Genomic DNA, 17,328 nt, shown 5'->3' with positions numbered 1-17,328 from the left:
GTGTTTCTGTGAAGGTGACATGAATTCATTTTTATCACACACACCACAGCTTGTATCCTTGAGGTAAATAAGCAATTAAATAATGGAGTTTAATTTGTTGGCTATGTATAAATAATACTGGGGAGTTGGCATGTTATGTTGCATCAGTATATACCAGGCTGGACCTCAAAATATTTCAAACAGCACATTGGTGTCCTCGTGGTGAGGAACACTAACAGAGTGCAGGTATTGCATAGTACGGTTAGTATAAGTAGGCTATATTGATTCTACTAGTGTATTTTCTAAAACATAGACAGAAGTAATTAACTCTCATGAACTGAAAAGACACTAAAGCACAACAGCTACGGCTATGCACAGACTCTGTGAATCTGGCCATGTCCATTACCTTCAGCGCCGTCACTGTGGTAGCAACTTCTCAACAGATGGCATCCATCTGTCCAACATGGCTGTGCCCTTCATATTGGATAAGTATAAGCCTTAATAAATGTCAGGGATGCAAACAGCGCGGCGAAAAGCGCAACTCGCTTTTTTCGTGGCCATTTGGGTGACTTGTGTGAATCGTTCAGATCCGAAGAGTTTTTTTGGGGAGGGGGGGTTGAGTAATCCTAAAATGTATTTCTGTGTCCATTCTCACTGAGGGCGAATATCCGCGCGGATTCTTCTCACGGATAAATATAAAAGTTGATTTCATGGATTCTTATGGAAGTGTGCACACCGGGGCGGAACTTTCGTGCGGTGAAAAAAGTTTCCGCCCAGACTTTGACCCCCCGCGGAATTCGCCGGCGGAACAACACAGCTGGGCCAATGAAATTGTTTGTTTATAGTCGCGCAGTCTGAAATCCAGGCAGGACAGTATGGGAGAAAGATTGATAAACCGCATTTCACAGAACCCCGTCCCTTTTGATGACAGACGGGATGATTTTATGAACAATGAATTAAAGGACAACGTCTGGCAGTCCATTGTCCAGCTTGGTGGCTGCAGTGAGAGTGGTAAGTGCGAAAGAAAGTTGATGTTGACGCTTGTTAAACGTTAGCTTGCTAGCTCGCTGCCGCTGCTGCTACTCTCGTCCATGTTCACCCACACCCGTTAACACTGCGCGGACTTGGAACACAACAACTTGAAATTCCACACCGCGTCTGTGTGTATGGTTTGAGCGCTGAAAAGCGCTGCGCGAATATTCCGCAAATGCGTCCCGCATTTCCGCATCGCGGCAGTGAGAATGAACCACACTCGTATGACTGAACTGCGCTGAGCAAAACAAATCTACAAATGAAAAAAACAACTGTCAGCAGCATCTGTCGCGAGGGCACATCGTGTGCTGATCATGTGTATCATTTAAGCGCTATGATTGGCCATTGGCGAGGCATCCACAGCTTCAATAGAGCCGCGAAGACGCAGCTGAAACAATTTGATGACTGATGACTGAAATGACTGATTCTGAGCGTAGAGTACGAGTGTCGAGATCATCTGAGGTAAAAGCATTCGCTTTTTCCGTTGGCTGGCACTTGTTTAACACATAGAAGTTTTTCTTGTTAAGTACATTACCATGCTGTTCAAAGTAAAAGAAAGATCCAGCAATTACCAGTACATTTTATCTTTTGAAAAGTGCAATGAATGATCCTGCAGCATTTCCTGTATCATGATAAATGTCAAGGTAAATGTCGCCCCCTTGTGGCACTTCAATTTTCCAATTCTCCCCTGCCAATATTGGAGGCAGGCCTGTAGGCCTATTTGTTAATTGAATCCAGAGGAAATATTGGCTGGTATGACCTCATTAGGCAGACCGGGGATGTTTTTTTTCAGTATTGAGGAGAGGACATTGTACATTTGAGGACACAATTTACAACTTAACCTCTCTCTCTTATTGAGTAGGCCCCTTAGATGTCTTAGAATATAAGTTTTTCTTGTCAGAACTGCTTCCTCAGTATCTGTAGGTGTGATGCTGAAATTGACTATAAATGCACCCTTTAAAGCTGATATTTCAAAAAATTTCATCCCGGGGGAGCATGCCCCTGGACCCCCCTAGGGGGTTCGTATCCTTCTCTCTTTTTTCACCATTTTCTGTTTGCATCCCTGAAATGTGTGAGTTATATAAAAAAAATCACCCCTGTACAGTTCTTATTGGGAAATTATCTAAAAAGACCAAACTGTTTTTGGAAGCAGCCTGTAAACATGTTTATTTCTGCTGTAATGTTGGGCATTTTTAAAATGTTTTGTTTTTGGGGTCATTTTTCAGCCAAGGAGGCAGCCTCTTGCTATTAATTCAACTACTTTCTGCACTTACATACACACTAACAACTAACTTACAGGGGTTAGGGTTAAGGTGAGATTTTACAAGCTGTCAGTAATTATACTTAAACTGATATAAAGTGCTCAGCTCTAACATCTCAACTGACACCTAAACTCATTTTGATGTTCACACTTCAACAGAAACTATTTCGCTGATGGAACATTAAATAACACTTCAACTACTTTAAGTGCTTTGGCGAGAACTGGAACTCCCATACAATATTTAATATACAAAGAATTGATGTTTTAAAATATTTAAACCTCCAAAGTACAGTGGCATGCAAAAGTGTGGGTACCCCTGGTCAAAACCTCATGTACTGTTAATAGTTAAGTAAGCAGAAGATGAATTGATCTCGAAAAAGGAATGAAGTCAAAGATGGAACATTATTTTCAACATTTTAAGCAAGATCAGTGTATTATTTTTTGTTTCGTGCAATTTTAGAGTGGAAAAAAAGAAGGAAAGGAGCATCATGCAAAAGTTTGGGCACGCCAAATACGTTTGAGGTCTCAGACAATTTTTACAGGGTCTCAGACCTTAATTAGCTTGTTCGTTAGGAGAGGCCAGGTAATGCAAGTTTCAAAGCTTTATACATACTTGACTCCTAAAATCTTGTCCCAACAATCAGCAGTCATAGGCTCCTCTAAACAGCTGCCTAGCACTCTGCAAAACTAAACTGAAATGATGCCCACAAAGCAGGAGAAGGCTGTAAGAAGGCTGCAAGAAGATAAAGTGTTTTCAGGTAGCTGTTTCCTCAGTTCGTTATGTAATTAAGAAATGGCAGTTAACAGGAGGTCAAGTTAAGGTCTGGAAGGCCAAGAAAACTTTCTGAGAAAGCAGCTTGTAGGATTGTTAGAAAGGCAATCAAAACCCCTGTTTGAATGCAAAAGACCTGCAGGAAGATTTAGCAGACTCTGGAGTGGTAGTGCACTGTTCTACTGTACAAATATGACCTTTATAAAAGAGTCATCAGAAGAAAACCTTTCTTGTGTCCTCACCATAAAATTCACCATCAGAAGTTTGCAGAGAAACATCGAAACAAGCCTTATATTTTTTGGAAAGTCTTGCTGACTGATGAGGTTAAAATAGAACTTTCTGGATGCAATGAGCAAAGGCATGTTTGGAGAAAAAAAGGTGCAGAATTTCACCAAAAAAACACCTGTCCAATGGTTAAACACAGGGGTGGATTGATCATGCTTTGGGCTTGTGTTGCAGCCAGTGGTATGGGGAACATTTCACTGGCAGAGGGGAGAATGGATGGAAGGATTTAGTTAAATTCCAGCAAATTCTGGAAGCAAACATTACACCATCTGTAGAAAAGCTGAAGATGACGAGAGGATGGCTTCTACAACAGGACAATGATCCTATACATACCTTAAAATCCACAATTGACTACCTCAAGAGGAGCAAGCTGAAGGTTTTGCCATGGCCCTCACAGTCCCACAACCTTAACATCGTATCAAAAGACTCTTAGCTGGATACAGATAATGTTTAGAGGCCCTTTTCATTTTTTGTTATTTTGAAACTGTAACAGATTGAAATTGCTTGGAATATTGGAGAAATGTGTCATCTTTAACTTCATGCCTTTTGGATATCAGTCCATCTTCTATTTACTTAACTTTTGCAGGCAACTGCATGGTTGCAGCTCAAATTTGAAGCATTACTAAGCAGCGCACTTTGTTTATTTCTTTTCTGAAAATGTTACATTTTCTAGTATTTTCTTTGTTGGTTCCTGGTTCTGGAGAATGTGGTATAGATGTCATGTTTAGGATTAGGGACCACTTAATTAAAAAATATCAAAGCTTTTAACAATATGCAACAGTAAAATGGCTTGCTCTAAATACCACAACAATTCATAAAACAAGAGCACAGACACAGCAGAGCTTTGTCCGTCTGCAGTTACACTTTTCCTTGAATCTGCATACAATGAAGGTGATGCATAAAGTAAGTCTTTGTACACACCACACCGTGCACCTACAAATTTAGTTTGTGAGCTGTCCATAAACTCATGTTTGACCCTTATTTGACGTGTGTTTTTTAATGTAGAATGTATAAACTGATTTAATCAGATAATCCAAATCATTCTGCCATATGAGCACAGCTTCAGGCACCAGCCCTGCATTGGGAGGAACAGCTTCATATTAGGTTTGCCTCGTGTTGGCACAGCTAAGACCTCCTCTGATTCCCTGCTCTGCTCCACCTATTGTGGCTGACATACCAGAGGCCCTTGCCAAACAAGGATGTCATGTGTCAGTCTTTGGTTTTCCATTCACTGTTACAAACTTACACACAAAATGGAAACATTCTAGAGCCACATGTCAAACCTGCAGATGGTGAGTAAAGATTTTGTAATTGAATTGTAATCATTTTTGCCTGAGCAACTAAGTGATTATGTATTTGTGTATATGCATGGCTGCCTTTGCAGACTGAAGCTAATGAGAGCAAGAAGAGCGTAGAATGCAAAAATCTTGCAGATAAATTAGGTCCACAGTTTGACTCTGCCGCTGCTTTCATTATATCATGTTGTTTTTGTTTATAATGCCATGTACTGTTGTTGTATAGCTGGTAGCATTATGGAAATGAACTCAACATATTTACATATACATGTATAGGGGCTTTACAGGTGCTTTGTTTTGCTTATTGTTTATCATGAGGCTAATTTGAATCACCAAGCTGATTTTTACGCTTTACCTGTGTTATTTATGTCAGTAACAGGGAGATCCTGTTATTACCATACACATTAGCCCACACACATTAACAGAGTTTAGTGAGGCAGGTGGAGGGAACATGGATACACCATAAAAATGTAAAATTATTGTTAAAGAAATTCAATTACTTGTAACATTTCCATGTTATTGAGTAAAGTAATTCAAAAGTACTTTAAATGTAGGCAGGGCTGCTGTCATACAGAGGAACATCTACACCTTGTTTACCGTCCACAGAAAGGGGTTGCATGCCAACATTTTTAGAACAAAAAACAACAGGCTGGAGTGACGGTCTCTCTGTCGATGGGATATTTTAAAATAGCGAGTTAGTGCATTAAGTCCTTGTCGAGCAAAAGCAGTGATATAACGCTGCCAGTGCACTGGCACAATGATCTGCCACCTTTTTTTCTCCAAGTGAGGATTAGATCATATGCCTGTTAAAATTCACATACAGTTTTAAACACTTAAAGACCCAATTATCACTAAAGTGTATGTCATTCAAGAGAGACAATAGAAACAAATGGAATGGTCAGAGTTGTAAAAGACTTTTAAGGTGTTGTGATTGATTCATGTTGTTAACTCATGCATTGAGTAACATTAAAAATAAACGTTTGTTTTAATATATCACGAGTAAATACTCAAGCTTAATTAAAGTAAATTAAGTATATTCTATGAGCTGTAATTACATAAATCCTCATAGTGTATTCATCTCACTTTTATTTGATTTACCGTAAAACTTCAGTTAAAAGCCTTGTCCCGGGAGCTTGCGTCTGAGGTTGCAACCTGAACATGCATCATATCAAAGGCTATTTACCTGAAATCCTGAGTGCAGAGCTGATCTTCTTCCAGGCACTGTTTATAAGTGTGTAGGCCTACCGTCCGTGGGACAGATCTAAAGTTTATTTTTCCTATTAGGAAAATTTTCTTCACGCTTCCGTACATCTTGAGTGCCAACCCGACATATACACATACCCCACAGATACAACATACATTTGCCACACACACACACATGGATTCTCAACACATAACATACAGTATAACACAGACACATTCACACATTTGCACGTCACTGCCGTTTATGAGTTTTGTTTAGTTCTGTGATGGCCTTGTAGACGAAGCTATTGTTGAATTAGATTTTTTTCCAGGGGAGTGTCCTGTACCAGTGTCCAGAAGGAAGCAGTGTGAAATGTGGGTTGAGGGGGTGACTGGGGTCCTGTGCAATGGTCTGAGCTCTGGGTGCAGTGGCTGTGTTGTTAAGGTCTGAGAGATTGGGAGTGGGGAGGCCGATGATCTTGGCAGCTTTGTGTGTGATCTGTGTGAGTCTGTTCTTGTTGGGGGCTGACAGAATGTAGAAGAAGCAGGGTGAGCAGTAGAGGAGGATGGGCTGGATAATGCTTTGTGACATGTGGTGCGCACTGCTGCGTTCCAAAAGTTGAACTCAGTTTATCTGTCGCGCCCTGCGACAGCATTGCTCTGGCGATTGAGCAGGCCTGAAAGAGGTGTACGCCACTTCCCACACAAAAGTTGTGATGTGTAAAAACAGACTTGACGGAAGAAACTTTGACCCATGCTTCTGAACATTTTGGAGATGGGAAATTTGCTACCCAGATGGAGAGGCCTAACTGCAGACATTGTCAAACATGTTCTGGTTCATGCCATCTTTTGCTTTTGTCCGTACGTTCATTTTCAGCATGAATCCTACACATTGTTTTTTAAATGAAACCCCTGGTCTTGTTGCCAAGGAGTATATTCTTTTTTATAGAAGTTGTTTAGATGTATGAAAGCGGGTTGTTGTCATCCATTCCTTGATTACTCTGTAAGTTATTCATATTCCTTTAGTCCGAAAGGATCCTCGGATCAAAAGAATCAAAGGGTTTTGAATAAAAAATAATCCAAGCTGTGAGTGTTATCAGGATAAAGTGGTGGTGTCGGTATGCCAGCCCAGGTGCCATAATATTCAAGTGTTGTAACTTGCTCCCTCTCTCATGCTCTGTCTGTTGGAGCTAGATCAAATGAATGATTTTTAATTGATATCTGAAGCCTAATTTTTGAACAAGTAATATTCACACTGGTTGAACAGTTTGATTGTATTTCTTGATCTTTGCTGAGCTTTTGTGTGAATGGAATTAAAGGCCTGTCCCATATAGACGCCTGTCCCAAATATAGGCATGTTGATTTCAGTGATAGCCCAGGCAATTAACTGAAGTCTTATGGTATTTACATAAATGGTACTTCTCTGGTTTATGTTAGAATTACATAAATAAGTTTGATGGAAATTCTATATGTAATTGAAATACATAAACCTGACAATAAACCAAATAATTTGCTCTTCATTTAAAAAAAAACAAAACACCATCACCCATCCTTTCATTCTTGCATATGACTAAGAATATGCTGAGCCAAAGGCAGCAACTCTTTCTTTCATCTAGCTCTGAAATATGAGTGAAAACTAACATAGCAGAATCTGTTGATTAGACTGATGCTTACAAGTTTTGATTTATGACTGTCTCTAAACTATTTCGCAGCAGGAGCTCTTTAAATGACAAAAACGTGTCATAATCACCCTGACATCATTATTTCAGCTTCCAAAGTCAGTTGTTTATTAACCACAAGCGCCTTAGGAGCTCCCTTTTGCTCCTGCTGAGAGATAAGCACTTTCATAATTACTTATAATTAATGATTTAGTTCATTCTTTTACATAAAAGTCAGACCAAATATTTACAGTTTGAAGAGCATTACAAAAATACAGCCTAGATCACTGCACATTAGCATATTTAATAAGCCCTATTTTCCCCTGCATATCGTTTGTAAAATCTACGCTCATTTGTATGAATTATATTTGTGCAGTGAATCATGTTGCTGACTTTTATGACAATTCATTCAGATCATTAAAAGCACAAATGAACACTGTGTGATAATGTTTTAGTGCCTCATTAGATACATTTCCCTCTGTCCAAGTTTATGTTGTCATGTTTTCTGTGTCTCTGCAGTCTCTGTTGTTTATTTGTGCTAAAAGCAGACAGGATATTTCTGGCAGCGACCACATTTGTCTCCTGCTAATGCATGTCACAATAATAAACTGAGCAAGAGCTCATAGTGCAACCAGTGTTGTATCCTGCTCACTGTGCATTAGATAGTTCAAATAAAAACATGAAAGGAGAAAAGTTATAAATAACTTTTGCTATTGCTCGAGGAGAGGATGAAGATGCTGTTCCAGAAGGAAGAACACATATACATCCCTTAAGACATTTATTTTTCTCTTCTTTTCTGGCACTGATGTGATACACAGCTAAAGCTCTTTAACTTGCTGCTGCTACCAAAACGCCGATAACTGTTGTCAGAAGGTGCAGATATTTAAAACAATGCATCCTGTGTGCAGCCTTCATCAGTAAACACTATCTGATCCTGAGGGAAGACAAAGATTGGGGTACATGGCCTCTTTGTTGATGCTAAATGGTGAGTCGAGTTGTTTCTACTCAGTCAGACACCATGTTAAGGCAACGTTAAATCACTGTGTAGGCAAAATATATAAATGTGGTGTTGGAGATTCATATCTAACACGAAATATGAGAATGTTTTGATCCATCGGGGACTAATTTTCTTTGGCGTTTCCACAGGAAATGACAGTAGAGGCAGTGAGGGAAAACCTATCTCTTATCTCTGCTTTAGGACAGCCTTTCTCAATTAAGCCAAATTTATGCTTGCTCCTGTTCATGGCACCCGCACTACCAGATGGATGTATCATCCATGACTGGACCAAGTCTTGCTTTAAAAGAGTTCTCCATTAATTTAACTTTGCACCCCCGAAACGCTTTCAGACTCTTGATGGACAGGTCAAAATAAAGAGCATCAAAGTTGATGCAGCAGAACCAGAGATATCATCTTTTTTATTTCACGCTGTCCTCCTCCTTGTCAAATCCTGGTGCCTACATTACTGACATTATAACTCAACCATCAACAGTCAGATTGGAGATTTGGGTGTGTTATGCTAGCAGCAGCTACTGTAGCCTCAAGTAAAGATAAAGTGCAGGCTACAGAGGTCTGGTAGGATCTCTTCTTTCTAACCCCATGCCTTAAGATTTGTTTTTCATTTTCAAATTTGTAGTCTTCAGACTCAACCGATGCAAAGGCATCACTAGAGGCAGATCATCAGACTTCACGCAGTTCCCTTTGGAGCTACAAAAGGAGCAACTTTTCTCCACATAGTGTTCCCCAGCAGGTGCATTGCGTAAAATGTGTAAAATGAGTGTAACCCCCCTTTAAAGGAACAGTTCAACCCAAAAATTCATATTTTTGAGTGAGTTGCTGAGTGTTGGAGATATCAGCCGTAGAGATGATTATAATGGAACTAGAAAAATACCTTTGACAAACTCAACAGCAATGTCCCTTTCCAGAAACCATGACCCGGATACTCAAGATAATCCACAGACCTTGTTGTGAGCAGTTTCATGTAGGAACTATTTTCTTTCTACCAAACTACACCTGCCAACCGTATCACCATACAGAAGGAAGAGTGCATCTACTGCTAGCTCACCTAGCACCACTAAGTTAGCTAACGTTACAACTCAGCTGAGGAGGGCGCCAATAATGTTTACATCTTGCGCTGTCACAAGCGTGAGCCTCTGGTCCATGCGTAGATGCACACCTCCTTCTGCAAGGTGAATTGGTTGGTTGGTAGGAAGATGACAGTTCCTACATGAAACAGCTCACTATCTTGAGTAACCAGGTCATGATTTTTGGAAAGAGACATTGCTGTTGAGCTTTTCAAATGTATTTTTTTGGCGCTTTGAGCACCACAAGCTGAGTGCCATCTAGTTCAATTATACTCAAGAGAATGCAGACATCATTCCATTTCACCTTGTCTCATAGTAAATACGAGACTCCTGCCGTGCATTCATTCTGTTTACCTTAATTCACTGTGATAGAGAGCAGTGGTTGTGGTGAGGAGAAGGTTTGCAGTAGAGATGGCTGTGTTAGGTATGCTACGACTTCTTTAATGTTGTTTTCACAATTAACAGTCTCCAGTGTCAGTAGAAAGTTCAGCTCATGAGGTCAGATTTATTGTGCTTTTGGGTTTGGGCAGCCTAAGAGTTTCTGCAGTGACAGTCCACTCTTCACACAAAGAGGAAATGTGAGGAATGGATATCAATCTCTGATGCCCAGAGGGATATAAATCTGCTGCAGACACACACCTGAACAACAAAAGTTGGATTAGCACATTCTAAGAAGTCAAAGAAGAAGTAATGTCAAAAACACAACTGCAGAATCAATTTGAAGTTGTTTTTCTGAAGTTGTTCTAGTCTCTGTCCTCACATCCCGTGCGCAGAGACCTCAGGGGCTGTCTCAGACCCTCAAGAGAATCAAGCAATCAATGTAAAAACTTCAAGTGAAACCTCCTTTTTCCACTAACAATCAAACCACCACGGTCTAATGCGTGTGCTTAAAAATCCAAGCTCAGTTTAATGACTTGTTTTTTTATATATATATTTATATATTATTCCTACAAATACATGGTTTTCAGCACTTTGAAAAACGTTCACTTTCCTCAGTAAACCAAGAAAGCTAGAAATATCCTACAGTGAAAAAAAAGACAAAGACAAACCATTTTGACAAAAAAAAAAGAAAATCACAAAAAAGACATGAAAATAACAATCAAATGAAATTAAAAAACAACATCCTGTACAAACACTATGGCCCAATAATTTAAGAAAATAGTGTCTCTAAAACGTTCATATTGCTTTGTACCTCCACCGACCGGGCAAAGCCCACCCTGTGTAACACCAGACAGTTCATATGACGACCACAGAGGGCGCCAAATCCCAGGTGCTGATGTCACTCCAGAGGTTACGGGGTCGAGCTGCAGCCAGTGGCATGCAGACGTAACCGAAGAGAAACAGTCATGTTTGTGTTGTTGTTTCGTGTGTTCTCTTCTTCTCTGGTTGTTTTGGCAGTAACAATACAAAGACAAGGGATGGTGACACTACTACAGTACTGCACTCCTTATGAAACCAAGGATGTTTTTACTGTTTGTTGTAGTTTTACCATTATTACTCTCTACAGCATTATTACTAGAACTATCACCATCACAGATACACGGTGTGCATCGTGTGTTTGTGTGTGTGGAGGGTTCGTCCAGCTGTGTGCGTGTGTGTGTCTGTGTGTTGCAGTATCAGTGTTCAGTGCTCAGAGCTTGTCTTCTCTGGGAAGAGTCAGTAGCTTGGGGTTGGTGTTGGGGTTTGGCGAGCCTCCGTCCTGTCCCGAACCCTCTCCAACTCCCAGGTCAAAGGAGTCCTTGGAGTCACTGGAGGGCGCTCTCCTCCTCAGGCAGGTGTCCCGGCTGGGCAGAGGGGGGGGCATCCCCAGTCCCCCCAGCCCCATGCCCCCGAGTCCACCCATGCTTGGGTAGAGGCCAGACTGAGGCTCCAGTCCGTCAGGGGGGTCCACGGAGATGCAGGGCGGGCTCATTTTCTTCTTGCGTCGGGGCGAGGGCAGCGAGGTCTGAGTGGAGGTCTGGCTGTGGATCTGCAGGCTGTCGGCCCGCGACACAAAGCCGGAGGAGGTGGAGGTGGTGCTGCGCTGGGGGCTGGACTCCACCGAGGAGCACACCTCAACAGAGTGGCGTCGTGGGTCGTCCAGCCAGGAGTAAGGGCGGGGGCGGGGCGGGGGAGCACTGCGGCCCTGCGTGTCAGCGCTGTGGAACCTCTTCAGCTGCCTCAGACATGGACTCCGGCTCTCCGGGCAGCCTGCGTAGCTGCTGTAACCCTCATTACCGCCATCGCCACTGTCCTCTGCTATAATATCATCACTGCTGGCCAACCCTGCCCGGGTAATGAGGGACACTTCCTGATCCAACTTCTCCTGTTGGTGCGGCCTGGCTGGTAAGGGTGGGGGAGGAGGGGATGGCGAAGGGGAGGAAGGGGTGTAGGAGGCGAGGCAGTGCTGGTCATGAAGCTGGGTGTGCACGCTGCTGGGGCGCGAGGGTTTAGGGGAGGCGCCTGGCGTAGCGGGGACCAGGCAGAGAGCAGGCTGCTGATGATGATGGGAGCAGGGGGAAAGAGAGGTGGAGGAGTTGGAGGGGGATGGAGGGAGGCCCACAGAGGCCACATTCACTAGTCCTTCACTGCTCTCCCCTCCGTCTGAACACAGGGCCTCCTGAGAGTCAGTAGACACTGCAACCTGGAGGACGGGGCATGGAGGGGAGAGGGGGAGGGATGAAATATTTAGGAGAGAAGGGCGAGGAGATGGAGGTAAATGTGCAGTGAGGGAAAGGAGGGGGAGATCAGGGGATCGGGGAGACTAGTTAGTGAGAGGTGATGAGGATGAGAAGCAGTAGTTGGGGTCAAAGTTCACAGTCTGATCAGCATGTCCCCAGCGTCCTCTCTGTACTTCTTACTGAAGGCAGCGTGCGGCTGAAATGCATTGCAACACTGTGCCATGAATTATAAGCCAGAGGTTACACTGGATTACTCAATGGCAGAATTCCATATTACGATTTGTCAAGAGTAAGTTGGGTAAACAGCTTTTGACATTATTGGATGTGTTCTTTGTTTTTGTGTTATTAATTTACTGCGCAGTGCTTCTGTTGAGCCAGTATTTTGTTTTCACATCTGATAGGAATATTTGTCAAAGCCCCCCTCCATTCTTCAGTGATTATTGTTCTTACTTCACTCGGATGTCTGAGTGTCACTGCACTGAATGATGTATGTGCAGAGGTTTTTTTCACATTCATCTGCTGAAGGAGGAAAGTTTCTCTGTGCTGCTTGCCCTAAATCTCAGTTCAACATGTGCATGTGTGCCAGCAGGACTTTGGGCCATGACTGGAGGGATGTATCATGAAGCAACACCATTGGGTTAGGGAGGTATGTTGGGCCTAATAGAAGGTGGCTGTCTCTTAATCTGCCTGGATTGCTATGGTAACTGATGCTGCAGACCATTATAAATGCACTTAATCCAATTTATTGATTTCATTAGTGCCACCAAACGAAGCAGCGCAATTACAGTAGCACTTACTGTACGTATCATGTCGTTTTTTTAACCATAGGAACCTAGAGTATTTTAGTGATGCAGAAAATCTGTTCTTCTCCCTGAACTCCCTGAATGTGTTTATAGTGTTCTCTGGTCCATTTGCCCACGCTGGCTCTAAAAGCTTTTTATAAAACCACAGGTAACATTATACTTTAATAGTTTACTACATTATTAATAAGTGGTGTAATGTCACCAATAATAACTTTACTTGAATTTTTATATTTCTTAAACTTTTGCTTTTACTCCACCACATTTCCTAAATAAAATGTATACCTTAACTCTAGTACATTTCCCCTAAGCATTTCCATGACTTAATTGCTTCACAGTAAAATTGGAAGGTTTGTCAATATTCTTCAAAGGTGAAAGTAAGCGGCATGCACTTGTTTAATTTTAAGAGTCAGATAATGTGCTGAATTCGTCATTTGACTAATTTTAAGGGAATGCAAACAGAGCCTGAAGCAGAAAGCCTGGGTTAACAGGGCAAGTTGATAACCACCCATGTGATACCTGTTACCTCTGAGTGAGGCTTTAGGGTTTGTCAGTCCAGCTACTTCGTGCTTCGTGATACAGCCCTCTGATCTATGAAACTTACGCAAGAGTGATGTGGGAATGTAAAATCTCCAGGTCACATACACTGAGAATTGACTGTGTCCAAGTTATGTATTTAACACTATGTGCATATTCTGGATTTTCTAATAAGGCAGGAGTGGATGCATTTTTAATCAATTAAATGACAAACTTAAATCAACCTAACTTGTGCTGAGGACCTGTATCGGACGCAAATTATATTTCAAAACACAGTATTATTTATTTGTCTTAAAAGGGGTCTTTAAAAGGATGTGATGACTGTAAAATTAACTTCTTGTACTCAAACTTCCCTGACACTCTCAACATCACCATGGTGATTCTCTTGAAAAATCTTCCGCACAGTTTTTTAAATATATAAAGATTGTGAAAACAGAATGACCCTTCACTTTGCTGGAATGTAATAAATACAGAGGTGTGTAATTTTCCTGTAAGTCATGCTACAGTTCAGTACTTTAGAGGAGGTGCCAACTGACGTGAATATTTCCATGTAAGGAGCTCATATCTCTTTTTTTCACCAGGAAAGTGTACGCTGCTTCTTTTCGATTGGACAGGAGGACTCGGCTGATTGAGCACCAGCTGACACAGTGAACTCTGAGCCACACCACCTGACCCTCTGACCTTTGACCATTCACACAAAACCCTGCAAACTGTCTGCAGTGCAGTTTGTAGTTCAATTTACAGCCAAATTCTGATCAGTGTTTCCGTGCCGTCGTCCTTGCCTCTGAACAAAACCGTCCACAGGGTGTGAGGCCAACAGTCAGAGGGTAAACATAATATGTAAACACTGTAGGAGAGGAAGCGTTAGTAAGCACCATGGTTGCTAAAACTCAAAAAATGACTCGTTCCTCACAGAAACAAACTTGGGGGGAGGAAATTACAATAATATTTGAATATAATTGAGTTGAATTAAGTCAACTAAAGTGTCTTGAATCTCTAGAGATGAGGAAGCAAAGCATGCATGAGTTTTAGGGCACTTTGAGAAATGTTTGAAATCATGGGTTTCCCTGCCTGAGCCTGAATGGTGGGACCACAGAGACACCTAGTGGTCAAAGATATCACAACCAGGCCAGGCCAATCACCAGCCACAGCACTACAACACCGAGTAACAAATCATAACTGCAACATTACTAAGAAGAAATCACCCTGTCACACTTTTTTTTTAAGTAAAATTGGGTTTAGTGCAATAACTACTGCACTCTGATCAACATCTATGTACCTATGTAGAGCTAATCTAGTCAATAGAAAAGTCACAAGTGCTCTATCACTGTGGTACTGTGTGTACAAAATGGCCAAATGCATATGGACAGCACTCGCTGTTCTGTTGCAATCCCCTGAGTTGTATTGTTTATATTAGTAAGTGCACTGCATTGTGGGTAAAATTCTCAGCCAAATAATATCTTTGTCTGGCTTGAATACATTCTGTCTCTCAGCTACTGAAAAATCCACTGATGCAATGTTACACCCAACTCCTGCTGCTTAGGTTTAGAAGGATTAGTGAGGTTTCCTACAGGCAGAGTTACCTGTTACAGAGTTTAGATGCTTTGTGGCTGATGGTTAGCAGGAAATAAAAATCAAATGAGTGACAAAGGGGAAAAATGAGGGAAGCCTGTGTGTTTGTTAATCTGTCTGTCTGTTGGTTGATGATCATGGAGAACAGTGTTTCTGAAAGGCCCAGTGGTAGCTAATGTCTGCTGTTTGTTGCTGTTTCAGAAACAGGAGTATCTGTGTTTGAGCAGTAGCTCAGGGTCGGGCGGCTTTTGGGACCAACTGAGCTGAGATCAGAAAGTTAACAGATGCAGTATGAAGAATGAGACAGCAGATAAGTTAATAACAGATAGGAATACCAGGAAGAAGGGGAGAAAGGTGGAGGAAGAAAAGTGAAACTGTTTAGAACATGCAACAAGGAGAGAGTTGTAGGAAAGTTCTAAACCAATTTCTCTCTGCAACAGGGTCTCAGGGCCACAACTTGATGATAAAAAAATTATTTCAAGTTGTAATATGTTTTTGCATATTAAAGGAATATTTTGCCCACAAAATGACCATTTCATGCCTCCACAGTGATCGAAGAATCCACAAACAGAGAAAATTCTTGATAAATTGCAGTGAAAGGGGTCCGTGTTTAACAAAAGCAAAACTATCAAAGCATCTGTTTACAAACTCTCACACAACTCGTGCAGTGTAATCCAAGTCACATTTATCCAGTTGAAAGACAGGCCTCTCTGACAGGGAGCTGAACTAAAATTTAATTTTGTCTATGCTCTCTTCACAGCCAGACTCCATTGACAAAAACAGTAATTTTACCTCACTGAACATGGGAGCTGCTGGTCTACCACTGCCTTGATCAGTTAGTTAGTTAATGTTGTTGTGTGACTTTGCTTAATCCAAACTAACCCTTCAAACTGCAAGAGTCACACAATAACACAAACAAACCAACTGATGAGGCAGTGGTAGACCAGCAGCTCCTGTGTTCAGCAAAACTATTGTTTCTGTCAGTGGAGTCTGGCTTTAAAGAGAGCACAGATAACTTTCACTTTTAGTTCAGTTCCTCGCCAGAAAGGGCTGTCTGTTTGGGAATTACTGAGCATTCGACAGGATAAATGAAACTTGGATTATAGTGCACTGAGTTTTGTGAGAGTTTGTTAAGGAAAGTTTTGATATAGTTTTGCTGTTGTTTAAAACGGACCCACTTTTCAGTTTTTGGATTTTTCGTTTTTCCCTGGAGGCATGCTAGAAAAACAAACTTTTCGTCAAGAATTCAAGGTAACACAAGATGAGTAATTTATATACAAATGGTGACTTGAGGAATAAAGTATTCCTTTCAATAAATTATAGATATGTAAATAATATTTCTAAAAAAAATAAAGACACGTCTTTACTCTCATTTTTTTTCTCAGTGTTAAAACTTAAATTAGGACACCTAACTTACACGTTTTCTCAAAATATTACATCTTGATTTAAAAAAAAGAAATCATTAATTAATTTTTCCCAACAACAGCCCACATACTCTAAGTTTTTATTCACATCAAACACTCCAGTTCAGCTTTTTGTCTCTCCTAGAAAGCTGCTTTAAGCAGTGAAATCACCCTCTGTAGTGTTTGGCGTGAATCAAAACTTCCAGATCATTGGGGCTAAATGGCACATGGATGAGAACCACTAAGCTGTCATCACATACAGTACAGACACAGACAGGCTTTTAAAGTGATTTCAGAGTAAAGTGAAAATCGGAATCAGTGCGATTTAGTCACCTGTCTGCGAAGCGTGCGGCTGAATGTGTGTGTGCGTCTGGGAGGGGGAAGTCGTAGTATACTCTCCGAGTCTGAGTGGCTGTGGGGGCTGATAGGTCTGAAGAGGTCTGTTGGAACGGTCAGCTGCTGGGAACGCTCCTCTGGTTGTGAACGCACCGAGCTGCTGGAGCCTGCACACAAACAAGCACAGCACTGAATGTGAAACAAAACAGGTACAGCAGGTGTGTTCGTTCTCAGAGGATTTCAGCTGTATCTTCCTTGGTTGATGTCAAATTTCATTATGTTACAAATCAGGGCCTACTGTGTCTGTCCTATTCAAATGAGGTGTCACAAACTCTGGATCAAAACAAATAAATAAGCTCCCAAGCTACACCTGTGGTCTCTCACAAAACAGTAAATAATGCTCAGGTGTTGTTTTGTCGCAGGGTGCTTGTTTCAATTTACTGTGACATTTGTTGGAAATAAAATGAATACTGT

At 41.5% G+C, this 17,328-nt stretch overlaps 1 protein-coding gene across 1 annotated transcript in view; it reads right to left on the bottom strand.

Annotated features, from left to right (window-relative positions):
- Positions 1-10,050: 10,050 nt before the first annotated feature.
- The window catches only part of cacna1g (calcium channel, voltage-dependent, T type, alpha 1G subunit), a 210,569-nt gene continuing 203,291 nt past the window's right edge, over positions 10,051-17,328 (bottom strand). Inside the window, exons 36-37 of the mRNA XM_050059547.1 lie at positions 16,852-17,021; positions 10,051-12,169 (exon numbers count right to left, since the gene is read on the bottom strand). Coding sequence (XP_049915504.1) covers positions 11,177-12,169; positions 16,852-17,021 — 1,163 coding nt within the window. The 3' untranslated portion in view covers positions 10,051-11,176. The remainder of the gene's footprint in view (positions 12,170-16,851; positions 17,022-17,328) is intronic.

Source organism: Epinephelus moara, chromosome 13, assembly GCF_006386435.1.
Source record: "Epinephelus moara isolate mb chromosome 13, YSFRI_EMoa_1.0, whole genome shotgun sequence".
Lineage (NCBI taxonomy): Eukaryota > Metazoa > Chordata > Actinopteri > Perciformes > Serranidae > Epinephelus > Epinephelus moara.
The sequence above is the reverse complement of the archived record's forward strand: the minus strand, read 5'-3'. Positions and strand labels throughout refer to the sequence as shown.